Source organism: Elgaria multicarinata, chromosome 3, assembly GCF_023053635.1.
Source record: "Elgaria multicarinata webbii isolate HBS135686 ecotype San Diego chromosome 3, rElgMul1.1.pri, whole genome shotgun sequence".
NCBI classification, from domain to species: domain Eukaryota; kingdom Metazoa; phylum Chordata; class Lepidosauria; order Squamata; family Anguidae; genus Elgaria; species Elgaria multicarinata.
The window spans coordinates 53689108-53703378 of record NC_086173.1 but is presented as its reverse complement, the minus strand read 5'-3'; the positions used below and the strand labels follow the sequence as shown (position 1 = coordinate 53703378).

Sequence of the window (14271 nt, the reverse complement as noted above, 5' to 3'; positions counted from 1 at the left end):
TTGCACGGAGAGTTTTCTCTTAGGATCCTCTCTTTTTGTAGCATTTTCTGCGTTTTATATTCTCCAGTTATGCAGCAAGCCAGTGAAGCTCAGAAATGCACATCTCTGGGAGGCAGAGTGCTCGGTCCATACCTATTTGTGCAGCAATCTAGTGCTCAGGCACAAGCAAATTTTCAGGGCCCTCCCAAATTTCAGCCATGTATCTCAGAGTCCTAGCCTACTGATCTAGATGGGGCTGTGTATGCTCAGGCCTTGGATCCCTCTTCAGGCACAGAAGGGGATAAAAGTATACAGCATCAGCCTGTTTTGATTGACAGGCAGTATGGAGCCTTGGAATTGGACAGGCCTGATATAAATACTAGGAGTCCTTGCCTTCAACCTTCGCTTGCTCATCAGACTTGTGCTATCTGCTTGCTGCATTTCAAGCTACAGATTCCAAATTTTTCACCTCAAACCTCAGCTCCAGCAAATGTCCTTGGGGGGTGTGGGGTGATCTGGGCAGGTAGAACACATCCTCCAGGTCCGGATTTGGGTATGGCGAACCCCATCTCTCGCCTTATCTTGACGGGGCTTGACTTCGAGCAGCAATGTTCCCCTGCCGTTCCTTGTCATCTTGCCTAACGTTGCCAGGTCTTCATCAGAGATGGTGCTTGTCACTTTAAAAATCCAGAAGCTCTGAGAAAGGGATGCAGCTGTTTCACTGCCTGCTCTATCCACCTGCTATGGGGAAAAACTAGAGTAGCAGGGTAGGTGAGCAAAAGCACTCGTGGATGTCGAAGGGGTAAGAATCACAGTGGCTATATTTTTCACTCAGTGCCTGAGTTTTTAAAGGAGTAGACACCATTTCCAAGTGAAGACCTGGCAACCAGAGAGACGCATACGCTGGTGGGGGATTGACCCTGAGCAGTTTTGCTCACACAATGGATGACTGAGGTGGGAGGTGGGCGGGCGGACCGTCAAGAATGTAAACAGACCCTTTGGCCTCATTTGCCTGCCATGAAGAAAGCCATTTGTGCTTTATATCAAGTCCAAAACTATATGGCATTAATTACTGCACTCATAAAGGGCTACATTTTAGGTGATATTAATATATCTTTGAGGCCAAGTACTATATGACATCTGTTTTCCCAGGGAAATTATATTCTTCCATAGCAATCTTTGAAAAAATTCTGGACTATTTTTTAAACAAAATAGAGGATAACCAATGGATTTTTTTTTTCTTTTTTAAAAATTCTCCCTTCTCTTTATAGGCCATTCTTTTCCTGCAGCAGCTGCTGGATTTTCAGGAAACGGCAGGTGCCATGCTGGCATCCCAAGGTACTTGTACAGGGTTCCTTCGATACAAGAACACCTTCCTGGAACACTTGCTTTGCTTGCTTTGCAGTAAAACCTCCTTAACAAAGGTATAACTCGTTCACGACTCGCTGCCTCAGCCATCTAGTTTGATCTGGTACGGCAAAACCCTCAGCCATATAAGAAGTTTTATAAGACAGCTCAGAAGAATGCCTCTGTTTTCTTATCAGCCTCTTAAGAGTGCTGCTAGCTCTGCGATCCTTGAAACCTACAAAGGGTTGATTGTGTAATAGCCATTCATCTCCAAAGAGCAATAGTTTCCAGTGAGAAAATAGTTCCCAAGTGATTGTTCCCATATGAATGGCTTGTTAACTGATTTCATGACCCAATCATCATCATCATCATCATCTGGAGTATTCATTTGATTCTGGGCCAGTTTCTTCTGGTGGAAGAGTGAAAGCTTATGAAATCTAGAAAGCTTTTGTTTCTGATAAAATGAGAAGCAAATGCTCTGATTTTAGATGTCACTTCCTGGTCCACATACTTCAGATGTCACATCACAGACCAAAGGTATATAATACACCTGATGATAATAGTTTAGGAAGAGGTTTTTTTACCCAATAAGAACCCTGCTGGATCAGACCAAGGGTCCATCTATTCCGGCATTCTGGTCACACAGTGACCAACCATCTGGCCATGGAAAACTCACAAGCAGGACATGAGTTCAACAGCACCCTCCCATCCATAGTCCCCAGCAACTGGTGCATATAGTCTTACTGCCTCTGATACAGGAGATAGCACATATCCATCAGGACTAGTAGCCAGTGATAGGCTTCTCCTCCAGGAATTTGTCTAACCCCCTTTTCAAGCCATCCAAATTCTTGTAGCGAATTCCATAGTTTAACTATGTGCTGAATAATTATAATGTTTATGTTCCTAGGCCTATCTAGGTATGCAGCGATATATCAATGTAAGGTTCTCAAATTTTCTCTGCTGATGTTGCTCTGAAAAGAGGTAACAATTTTTTTTGAGATGATCATCTTTAAAGAGAGCACTAGTTTGTCCAGTCAGGTCCATGCTAAGAAGGTTTAAATGTGCAAACTGCATCTTGCATGTGCTCCCATCATCTGTCCTTAACCACTGCCTGAATAGTAGTTGAAACATGACCCATTTCTGTGGCTGACTTGTCAGCGTCCCTTCTTCATGCTTCCTTCGCCTGCTAAAAATGGTTATGGGCAAAGACAGTGGCGGAGCGCACTCTTTCATTGGCCAGAGGAGTGGCAACTCATTGCCAGGGTGTCTGCAATTCAATTCTGTGACTTTGGCGCAGCAAAACGTAGCAGTGGCCATTGCACCCAAGTGGTAGCCAACTGTGGATGTCACACAATTTAACATCCAGGCTACAATCCTATTCCCACTTACCTGAGAGTAAACCCTGCTGAACACAATGGGACTTACTTCTGAGTAGACACGTATAGGATTGTGCTGCCTAAAAAAAGGAGTGGCTCCTGTCTGCTGAGCCCATAGTGCTCTGTGTTGGTATCTTCTGCTTTGTTCTTGAAGGTACGGTTGTCTCTAACCTGTCTTTTTGCACTTTGCATTTCTTTCTTTCTTTCTTTCTCTCTCTCTCTTTTTTCTTCCCACTCTTTTATCTCAACTCTGCCTTAAATTTTATAGTTCTTGGGGACACATACAATATTCCTTTAGATCCCAGAGGTAAGCAGCAGTAATACTTGTAATACACACGTGCATAGCTAATGCTACTCTCTTTTTGCATTCTGGTTACATACTTGTTTGTTTTTAACCCTACTCAGTAAAAAAAACCCAAAAAAACTGTCTGTTTCAATTATGTGGAAATCTCTGGATGCAGAGTATCAGTGATGGTTGTTCTTGTTTCCGCCCCCCAAGCTTATAACTGGTATATGAAAGTAACTGTTCATTTCCTCCGAGGCTAAATGTCTGAAAAGCAGCTCAAAGCTCTCAATTGTTCTTGGTGATGATGGTAATAGACCACCCACTCTTGATCTTAATGTAGTTTGCCCCTGGGCAAACTACATATTACACACACATGCCTATAAAGATGCCCCAAGAGTCATTTTTCCCTAGGCACAGTACTGTGATTTTGAGCAGGAAAGTGGGGAGATTGCTGCCTTTTTTCTGCTTGAGACTGTCCACCCTCCAGCTACTTTTGTCCTTGAGGGGTTCTCCTTATGTGTCTTCTTTTGCAAATGCACAATTGGAACCTCACAAGATGAGGGGAGCCAAGTGCTGTGTAACAACCATATGTGCCTGAATCAGTCGGCACACAATCTGCTCTGGATGTATCTGTAAACAAGGCAATTAGAAGTTAATTGCATCCATTGTTCAAAACTTTGTTTTAGTTGTGCCTTCACTCTCAGAAAAGCAGAGCTCTTTCTGTATCCTGAGGGTTAAAGGATTCTGCAATCCCCACCCCCAGTCAGGACACCTCTCCCAAGCCCAGGGAAATAACTGCTACTGACTTGGTTGTGCTCAGACATGAAGTCTGGGTTGACTGGTTCTCCAGGGCTACTGTATAGAAGGGGCATCTGGTGGCTTGGTCTTTAAAGATACAGAGGCCCACTTTGGACCAGGGACAGGTGATTCTATGTAGGAGACATTTTGTAGCTGAACAGGTTTAGTTGGTGTTGCTGGCCAACACTGATATTAGCATTCATACAAGTTAACCCTTTTAAGATCCTGTCTCCTTCATGTGATGGAAACCTTGGATATTCCCTTCCTATCCTAGAAAGCTTTCCTTTGTGCCCACTGAAAGCCGAATGATTGGTTGCATTAATATTGAAGAAACAGCACAGCTAATTTTCATGGTTCTCTGAAAGAGCATTTCATTTTTATCCTAATGAGAATATCTGATACTGAAACAGATTTGAGGGTGGGCGGTTAATTGGTCACTTTCTGGGAAACAATACTCACGATATCTGAATTTGTGAAGATTGCTGTGGAGTAGTTCTTAAGGGTAAGATACCCATGTTCTGCAATTTTTGGAGACAAAGGTTCACACTGAATGTAATTCTATTCTGCTTTGCAGAAAATGATTGGAAATAAATCTAGAGCAGACTTTCCCAGCCTTAAATCCCCAAATGTTGTTGGATTGCAACTGTCTTCATTCCCAGCCAACAACATCTGGGGATCTAAGGTTGGGAAAGGCTGTTCTAGAGTGAAACAGAGATGATGCTTTGCTTTCATGGTAAGTCCAAGTTCAAATATTTTAGCTGATCTTATAGAAACAAAAGGTTACTTGAGTGGGAGACAGATTGGCCACATATAGACTATAAAATGGCATATAGTAACTGATTTCATCCTCATTCACTTTCAGAGACCAGCTCTTCAGCCAGTAGCTACAGTTCTGAATTTAGTAGACGGCTACTCAGCACCTACATCTGTGAGTAGCTCTTCACCAATAGTTACTAGCTATTTCCTTCTGACACGCTGCAATCCCTATGCAACTTACCTGGGGGGGGGGGGTAAACCCACTGGATATAGTGAGATTTACTTCACAGTAAATGTACAGAGGATTATGCTTATAGTTGCTCATTCTGCTAATGGTGTTGAAAAGTAGGAAAGTGTTTCATTTTATTAGGGTGTGCTATGGGGAATGTCTGTTGAAACATAGTTCAGATCAGATTATTCAATTAGGGATTAGATAATAACTGTATTGTTAGAATTTGTTTAGGACTTTTATAGTAATTTTTTCCATAATATTTTTTGCTTAACAACATAAAACACACTGAGCAAATCGTGGGCTTTGTTTGATCCACTATATAGTTCTAGTTAGATGGCAAACACTGTTTAAGGGTTACTGCTACTTAAAAACTGACAATTCATCTCTCTTTCATTAAGTGGGGATTAATCTCCTACACCAAGGAAAAGTAAATGTAAGACATGACCTTTTTTTCTTTTTTTTTTTAAAGGTAGTTTTTGTTAATAAAATGCTATCTCACAGTTGAGAAACTGTTTTTCAGGATCATATTCATTGAGACTTGGGTGCTTTCAAATAAGGCTTTTATTGTGCAATCACCTTGGGGCTGTCTTGACGTCATCTTTGCCCCAGGCTGGGTCCGAATCCACACTACATATGTTATATGAGGCACAGATTCGAAGCCGCCCTGGGGGCAAAGATGCACGGCTGAAAAGTCAGGGACTTACTGTGACTTTTCCAACCAGAGCTAGGTCAGCCCAGCTCTTCCACTAGTCTGTCCTCACTCGGAGCTACTCCGGGGGCATTCCCGGGCAGAAGGTGGCCCCCTATTGGTCGCTGGGGGAAGGGGCAGGCCTGTCGACCCTAGTGGCCACTGGAGACCCCGGACTGCCTCCTGTTGTAAGGACAACTTGCCACCGCAACGTAGTGGTGTCAACCTGGCGCTGTGAAGACAGCCCCCTCTTGTCTCATTTGATTAATTTTACTGGGGGCGGGGGAGGTCTCACGTGACCTCGCCTTCCACTTGAAACTCTCCGATGGGTTCCCACCACTTCTTCCATCTTTTTTCTTTCCACAAAAGATATGTTGAGGAAATAGAATAGCTGCACCGTGTCTTTTGATGGGTAGCACAAATGGTACTCTAGAAATGCCCCTGGGAACATGTAAATGAATTAAAATTTAGCCAGTTAAAGTGAGTGGCATAGGTAAACTACATACAGCCTTAATGTCTCTGTCAAAACTCAGATCTTTAGAGTTGTCTCTCTCCTCCTATTTATGCATTCTTTCTATTAAGGCAAAGTTCTGGGCAACTTACAACTAAACCTTCTCAGTAAATCCAAAGTTTATGAGGACCCAGCTTTAAGTGCCATCTTCCTACATAACAACTACAATTACATTCTCAAGTCCCTTGAAAAGTAAGTACACAAATGCTGCTCACTTCCATGGTGTATGCTGGGAATCTGGAGTTTCTACCAGTACAGCTCTGAGTTGTGCTCGCAAGCGTCTCATTTCTTCTGCAGAGCATATCTTGTACTCCATTTTATCTACTCCCCTCATGCTTTGCTCCTCTTCAGAAAGGGCCCTTTGAAGTCTGTCATTGTCTTGCATAAGGCAATGGAAAATAAAAGCCACCAGGAGCCTCTATCACACTCTTTTATCTTGCCAGCAGAGAGGCTCTTGCTCTGGAGAGCACTTACCATTAAATCTAGGGAATCATTTCCTCCTGGTTGCTTTTGTGCCTTCAAAGGCCAGTCTCTCTCAAACTCGGGAAAAGGTCTATCAAAACGACTACTTTATAGTTTTCCATTTCTGCGAATTGTCTAGCCTGATACTTTATCCGTAAACTTTTCTACCTGACTAGGCCATACAATAACGTACAGTTGATGGTTATTCAGAGCGTAGTGCGCCCCAAGGGCCAAAGCACACCACCATAGGACACATTTCATCAGACAAAACCAGCTGGCCCACATGGGAATGGAATAATACCACATGCAGCCAGGGGAACTGAAAAATGCCAGCCAATCTGTCCTTGTAATTGTGGTTGGCAGGGTCCTCCTAACCTGGAGTTCCTGCGCCTCAGAGCCCTGTACTCAAATGTTTATATGTGAACACGCAACCTATTACTTCTGCATCCCCCTTGTTGCTATTGGTTCTCCTTTCCCTTAAAATGGCCACTAACTGTGTCTTCTCTCACTGCCTCAAATGTACCCAGATGATTGCTTCTTTCCCATCCATCTCCTGCCATGCTCCTAACTGCCAACACCTCTTGGGGTGCTTTGATCCCACTGTGCCTGGGGTACGTAGTGAATCTCTTGAGAGCCTAGGGTACCAACATGCCTGCGTTAACTTTTAACATTCTGTTGATTATTATTTTTTACCTGCTTGGAAGTCACAGCTTTACAATTTTACATCCAAGTTACTTATTTACAATATTTGAAGGTTGGACCCTTCTCAGGTTAATCCCTGAGCACACAAGCAAACCCATCCATCAAAAAGACTGAGGGAAAATATCCTTAGCAATTCAACATCAGTCTATATTTTATCTCATCTGGTATTCCACTTTCACTATCAGTACTTTCTGTAGATGGAAAAAAAAGAGGTTGTGTGTTGGGTTGTAGCTTGGTCAGCTTGATCCTGACCAGAAAGAGGCTACTATTGAAACACTGGATGACAATGACTGATATCCAATATTTTTATCCTGCTGGGTTTAATTGTTTTTTGAGGTAAAGAGCCACAAATGGCAACTGTATTTTATTTTTCTGGTGAGATCCTTTACTGTTCTCCATAATGTGGAGAAGGCCAAGGTCTCCCAGACCTTATATTGACTTTGGAAAAGTGAGACATCTTGGTGCTTTCCAAGACTTTCTGAAATCAGCGCAAGGTCTGACTGCTCCCAAACCCTGCTCCAGGCTTATGGGATGGAAAGGACCCCCTCTTACCTTGTGCTAAGCCTTGGAGAAGTTGGAAAAGTAGTGAGCCACAGAGTTGCTTTCTAGTCTTTTCTGATGCTCAGAATGGCAGGGATGCACCCATAGCACAAAGCTGGGCCAGAGAGCTCATATTTCCACCCTCAGTTGTACTGGCTCTCAGAGGTGCTTGGAGCACCTGAAAAGCTCAGCATAAAGTCATGCCCAAGAGCCCTCCCCTCCCCATAGGACAGGGTTGGCGGCAAGCACAAATTTTGGCTGACTTCCAAACCCAGCCCAAATGTGTGGACTAAAAAAGACTTAGAGCTCCATCACACCAGCAATTTATTGCACTCTCGCCATGCCTGGGTTTGCAATTCCAATCCACTTCTTCACTCAATCACACCTGTGTTTGTTTTCAGACTAAAGTAAGCATAACTTTTTTTTTGTACTGTAGATATTTGCATTCTGTTTTTTGTATTGAATTCAGCATTAAATTCTCTTTCAATTGATAAATAAACATTTGAATTTTGTGAAGCAGAACATTTTCTATAAGCATGCGAAGTTGCAAAACATGAAAATTTCAAAAAGTGTCCACAATTTTGGCCACCACTGTACATGAGCTGAAATAGCGCAACAACGCACAGACATGAAAGCGCCCAGCGCTAGACTCGCTAAGGAAATCGAGGAGGAAACCGCAGACTCAAAGCAGGAAAAAAAGGTGTGATGGAGCTCTTAGTTCAACTTTTTGAAACAACCTGAAACTGCATCCTGCTCTATAGGCAGAAAGGTGGTGCTGCTGCTTCATGGACTCACTGTTCAATTAGCATTCCTCTTTCTCCTTCCTCTTAGATCTGAACTAATCCAGTTGGTGGCTGTAACACAGAAGACAGCGGAAAGGTCATACAGAGAACACATTGAGCAGCAGATCCTGACATATCAGCGCAGGTCAGAAGCACCCCCCGGTCATTTCCCACTAGAGTCCATACTTCAATTCTGTAATCAAACTCTCATGCCCATGTGGGGAGAGTTTATAGCAGAAGTTGATAAAAGCAGGCAAAGTCAATTTATCCTCCTTGAAAATGTTCTTCAATAAAATGATTGACATTGTTGGATTGCACTTCTGATCTTAAGCAACAAATTCTGTTCTGTAGAACATACTATATGCATTCTAGAGTTCAGCATCGTCATTGCTAAAGGTATTCACTCAGGGCACAGTATGCTGGGAAACTAATCTGAGATACATTCTTGATGGTGTTTCATTAAAAATGTGTTTGCATAAATGCTGTCTGTCTGCATAAATACTGAATATCTATTCAGAAGTAGCTAAGAGGCTGCCTTTGCATATAATGTGGGTGTTCTGGAGGTGAGGAGATGAAATGAGATCTACAGTCTCCATAATGAGCAAATTTTGAAGACTAACTATAAGTTTAAAGATGCAGACTGAAGCCAGTGTACAGGAATGTTTCTGTCCCAAGTTGCAGTTGGATTTAAGGAACGAAAATGGCAAAAGCCAGCCCCATCCTGTTTCTGCACCTGTATTTAGGCTGCCGAGTAGGGAATAGCCTAACACAGGGGTAGGCAATGTGCCCCCAGACAACTTTATAGACATCCACCAAGGTGTCCTTTCCCTACTCACTTAAAATAATAATAATTTACACTTTTGCTTACCAGCAGCTTGGATCACTGTGTAATAAGTTTCTGCTGGTGCTGAAAACTGTGGGTTTAGTGTGTTAGGGCTGAGACCCCACCTCTGCCTTGTACTTAGTCTTTTCGGCAGATGACTTGCCCTTTGCAACATCTCCCATGGCAGCCATTGTAACAGCCATTTCTGGTGGTGGCCAAGCCAGTTTCTCAAATTTCCAAATGTGCCCCATCTGCAAAAGGTTGCCTAGCCTTGGCCTAGCAAATAATGTGAGCTGCTGAAAGGAACACACTCTTCTGTACGCTGGATGTAAAAACAGAGAAATGCTTGAAGCAGAACATACTGGGAGAGTTAGATCTGGTCCATTCGGATTTTCTGGTCTGATCTTGGAACAGCATTGAGATTTCTCATTTGCATTTTACTTCTTATTTATTTAGTTATTTAATGCTGACGGAGATCCCATCTAGTTTGCTCACACATTTTTCATGTTTATTTCAGCTGGCTAAAAGTAACAGATTACATCTCAGACAGAAACTTGCCTGTCTTCCAACCTGGAGTCAAGGTGAGAACATTTGAAATGTAGCTTTATTTGTTGGGAAATTGGAAAATGTATTCATCACCACCACCCCAAACTCAGGTTAGGCCCAAAGTACATGTGACATAAGGATTAAGCATTAAATCTGCACTTTTTTTGTCCTTTAAATATCTGGGAGGGCACAAGAGCTGGAAAGTATAGGGAGATGCATTGACTGTAATTTTTAGCTGCTGCTGCTGTTTTTTGTTTTAAATTGTATTTTCATATGTTCATAAGTCACCTTGTGAGGGCAATGTACCCTGAAATGCGAGTTTAAAAAATCTTTTTAATAATCATATTATAAAAGCATGAGCACTCTTTAATTGATGGATTGCCTATAAGGCCTGTATAGGCTTCCCAGGAATGGGTAGGGCTCAATACCAATCAAAGTGCTCCCAATTGGCCATGAAGCAATTTGAACAACAGCACTGGCAATTAGTCTGAGAGGAAGAAAATAACCAGAAGACCTCCTACTTTTTCTTAACCTTCCACAGCTCAAAGACAAGGAGAGGCAGGTGATCAAGGAGCGCTTTAAGGTAATCGGCTATCAGAGACCAAGCTAAAGTTTTTGCTCTTGGCTTTGTGCCCCCCTCTCTCTGTTTTCTCCTTTTTTTCGTTTTGCTATTCAGCCTCAGATGTCTGCTTAACCTAGTTTTCTCTATGGTAAAGGGCTTTAATGATGGCCTGGAGGAGCTGTGTAAAATCCAGAAGGCTTGGGCTATCCCTGACACAGAACAGAGGGACAAAATCCGGCAAGCCCAGAAAATAATTGTGCAAGAGACCTACGCTGCCTTCCTAAGCAGGTGATGTCATGTCCTGCAAAGACCTCTTTATCTGTTCAGAAAGAGAGAGTTTGCACAGGCAGGCTAAGCTTTGAACGGTGTCTTCCCACTTTCTTGTTTCCATGCCAGTGGTCTGTGTATTAAACTAGCTTGGTTTCACTTGTCCTTGGGTGGGTCAAAGAGCCAGTGTTTTGTCCACAACACATACAGCCGTGTGAAAAAGACAGTGCACCCTCTTGGAATTGTATGATTTTACATATCAGGACATAATAACAATCGTCTGTTCCTTAGCAGGTCTAAAAATTAGGTAAATACAACCTCAGATGAACAACAACACATGACATATTACACCGTGTCATGATTTATTTAACAGAAATAAAGCCAAAATGGAGAAGCCATGTGTGAAAAAGTAAGTACACCCTTACTGCTTCCATAGGAATTAAGATGCTAAGTAGCAGACAGGTGCTGCTAATCAAATGCCCGTGATTAATTGATCATCAGCAAGTATGACCACCTCTATAAAAGTCGAAGTTTTTTCAATTTGCTGGTCTGAAGCATTCAGGTGTGTGTTAACACAATGGCAAGGAGGAAAGACATCAGCAGTGATCTTAGAGAAGCAATTGCTGCTGCCCATCAATCTGGGAAGGGTTATAAGGCCATTTCCAAACAATTTAAAGTCCATAATTCTACAGTGAGAAAGATGATTCAAAAGTGGAAAACATTCAAGACAGTTGCCAATCTTCCCAGGAGAGGACGTCCCAGCAAAATCACCCCAAGGTCAGACCGTGCAATGCTCAGAGAAATTGCAAAAAAACCAAGAGTTACATCTCAGACTCTACAGGCCTCAGCGAGCATGTTAAATGTTAAAGTTCATGACAGTACAATTAGAAAAAGACTGAACAAGTATGGTTTGTTTGGAAGGGTTGCCAGGAGAAAGCCTCTTCTCTCTAAAAAGAACGTGGCAGCACGGCTTAGTTTTGCAAAGTTGCATCTGAACAAACCACAAGACTTCTGGAACGATGTCCTTTGGACAGACGAGACCAAAGTGGAGAAGTTTGGCCATAATGCACAGCGCCACATTTGGCGAAAACCAAACACAGCATATCAGCACAAACACCTCATACCAACTGTCAAGCACTGTGGTGGAGGGATGATGATTTGGGCTTGTTTTGCAGCCACAGGACCTGGGAACCTTGCAGTCATTGAGTTGTCCATGAACTCCTCTTTATATCAAAGTATTCTCGAGTCAAATGTGAGGCCATCTCTCCGACAGCTAAAACTTGGCTGAAATTGGGTCATGCAACAGGACAATGATCTCAAGCACACCAGCAAATCTACCACAGAATGGCTGAAAAAGAAAAGAATCAAGGTGTTGCAATGGCCAGTCAAAGTCCAGACCTCAACCCGATTGAAATGCTGTGGCGGAACCTTAAGAGAGCTGAGCATAAACAAATGCCCTCAAACCTCAATGAACTGAAGCAACATTGTAAAGAAGAGTGGGCCAAAATTCCTCCACAACGATGTGAGAGACTGATAAAGTCATACAGAAAACGATTACTTCAAGTTATTGCTGCTAAAGGTGGTTCTACAAGCTATTGAATCTTAAGGTGTGCTTACTTTTTCACACATGGCTTCTCCATTTTGGCTTTATTTCTGTTAAATAAATCATGACACGGTGTAATATGTCATGTGTTATTGTTCATCTGAGGTTGTATTTACCTAATTTTTAGACCTGCTAAGGAACAGATGATTGTTATTTTGTCCTGATATGTAAAATCATACCATTCCAAGAGGGTGTACTTTCTTTTTCACACGACTGTATATTCTGTGGTTGTAGCTTATCCTGCAGGACCCCAATCTCACAGCATCTGGGATGAACACAGTGGTTATTTTTTTTCTTCAGCCTTGCTGTATAGTAGCCTTTCAAATGCTTACAGTGATTGGGTAGAGATGGGGACTGAACTAGAATGGAGGATATTGCACAAGCAGGGCCTGCAATAACATGGCACAGTGTGGATTGCTGCTGTTCAAGATTCTAGCCACACTGTCTCATTCCACCTCCCCTTACCTTGTTTTGTGGGGTTCCCACCCACCCCAAGAGTCAGTCAGCATTCTGTTTCCACTGACCATGCTCAGTTCTCATTGGGTTGTTTTGGAGGAATTGGGAGAGAAATATTCTTTTTTGTTGTTGTTGTACTTCTGTAAATCTATGGGTTTTCCTGAGGATGCTGATAACACTGCCTTGTGCGTGGCTGGGGTGTTTTTGGCTACATAAGTTACTGCACTTGGAGGATTGAGATGGTTCTTGGTATAAATGCTGGTGGTGAGGATGGTGTTGTGGCAACTGGTGAAGAAAGGGAGGTGAAGTGAGACATCCTCTCAATGCTCGTCACACAAGACTTTGTTTTGCTTTTGCCTTGGCAGATATGGAAATGTACCCTTTACCAAGAACCCTGAGAAATACATTAAATACAGAGTGGAGCAGGTGGGGGAGATGATTGAGAAGCTGTTTGACACATCGGCGTGACCTGGCTGCCTGCATATCGGTGCTTTCCCAGTCTTCTTTCCCAGTCCACTGTTGAAGGCCATGTGTTATGCTTGTATTTATCAAATTTATAAACTCCTAAGAACACGATTTATAGTTTGTCTGGCTTCTTTCAAGATCATAAATGACAGCAGAATTCTCCCTTGGTGTGTGTGCGCGTGTGTTTATGAAATACTAATAGGCAGGGAAATATGCACGGGCTTAAAAACTGTTGTATCATGTTCACACAAATGTAACTTGTGACAAAGAATGAGCAATATGCGCCTCTGAGGCACTGTTTCTGACCTCGTGGTGTTTTGTTAACCGTCCAGAGAGCTCCAGCTATTGGGCAGTATAGAAATGTAATAAATCCTGTGTAAGCTTAACCCCCACCCCACCCCTAGCTTTCATGTTTCAATTTTTTTAATTGATTTTGAACTTATTATAAACAGCAACATATCCAACAATCCAGTAGCTGATCAGATCGATATCCTGTTCAGTCTGTGTTACAATTTGTGAATTCCTTATCATTTAGAAACCTGTCTCATCATTATGTTCTATTTCATCCAGTGTATATTGCCAGAGGTTTTCCTATATTGTCCCTGGTTTCTGTCCGTTCTTTTCATTTTACGTATGCTGCTGGCCCGATTCCTTTTTCTTTCCCCCCTTCTTCTTTTTTTAATCTAAAGACTCTCGCCCACCCCATTGAAATGAATGTTATAAGAGGGGGAAGCTGAGAGAAGAACATCTTACGTACTTCAGGTTTGCTTCAGCTGTACAGGGAAATAAAACAAAGGGAAAGGTTCCATTTTGTTTGACGCTGCTGGATATGTAAACAGTGTATGTTCCGGAAGGGCAAAATATTGAAAGGAGAGAGAGTAATGGACACCCCATCCCTTCTTCATGGCGGCAATTGCAAAGACATCTTTGGGGCAAGGAGTAAGGGTAGGTCTCTTTAGGCCGCCTGGAGGCAATTGGATATATTGCAGATCCATGTCTGTACATTTATTTAAAGCAAGATTTTGGAGTTCTTCTTCAGAGCCTACTACAGTACTCCTATGAGGACTTTTTTTTTTTTGCAAAGGAACTT

At 42.5% G+C, this 14271-nt stretch overlaps 1 protein-coding gene across 3 annotated transcripts in view; it reads left to right on the top strand.

Moving 5' to 3' along the window:
* Positions 1-13292, top strand: part of EXOC7 (exocyst complex component 7) — a 46917-nt gene extending 33625 nt beyond the window's left edge. For 2 of the 3 annotated variants that reach the window (XM_063120329.1, XM_063120328.1), the window contains exons 13-20: positions 1251-1317; positions 4649-4714; positions 6045-6165; positions 8509-8604; positions 9800-9863; positions 10370-10411; positions 10545-10678; positions 13082-13292. In XM_063120329.1, the coding sequence (XP_062976399.1) occupies positions 1251-1317; positions 4649-4714; positions 6045-6165; positions 8509-8604; positions 9800-9863; positions 10370-10411; positions 10545-10678; positions 13082-13184 (693 nt within the window). In that variant the 3' untranslated portion in view covers positions 13185-13292. The remainder of the gene's footprint in view (positions 1-1250; positions 1318-4648; positions 4715-6044; positions 6166-8508; positions 8605-9799; positions 9864-10369; positions 10412-10544; positions 10679-13081) is intronic. The other variant, XM_063120330.1, reaches the window with a different exon arrangement.
* The last annotated feature ends 979 nt before the right edge of the window (positions 13293-14271 follow it).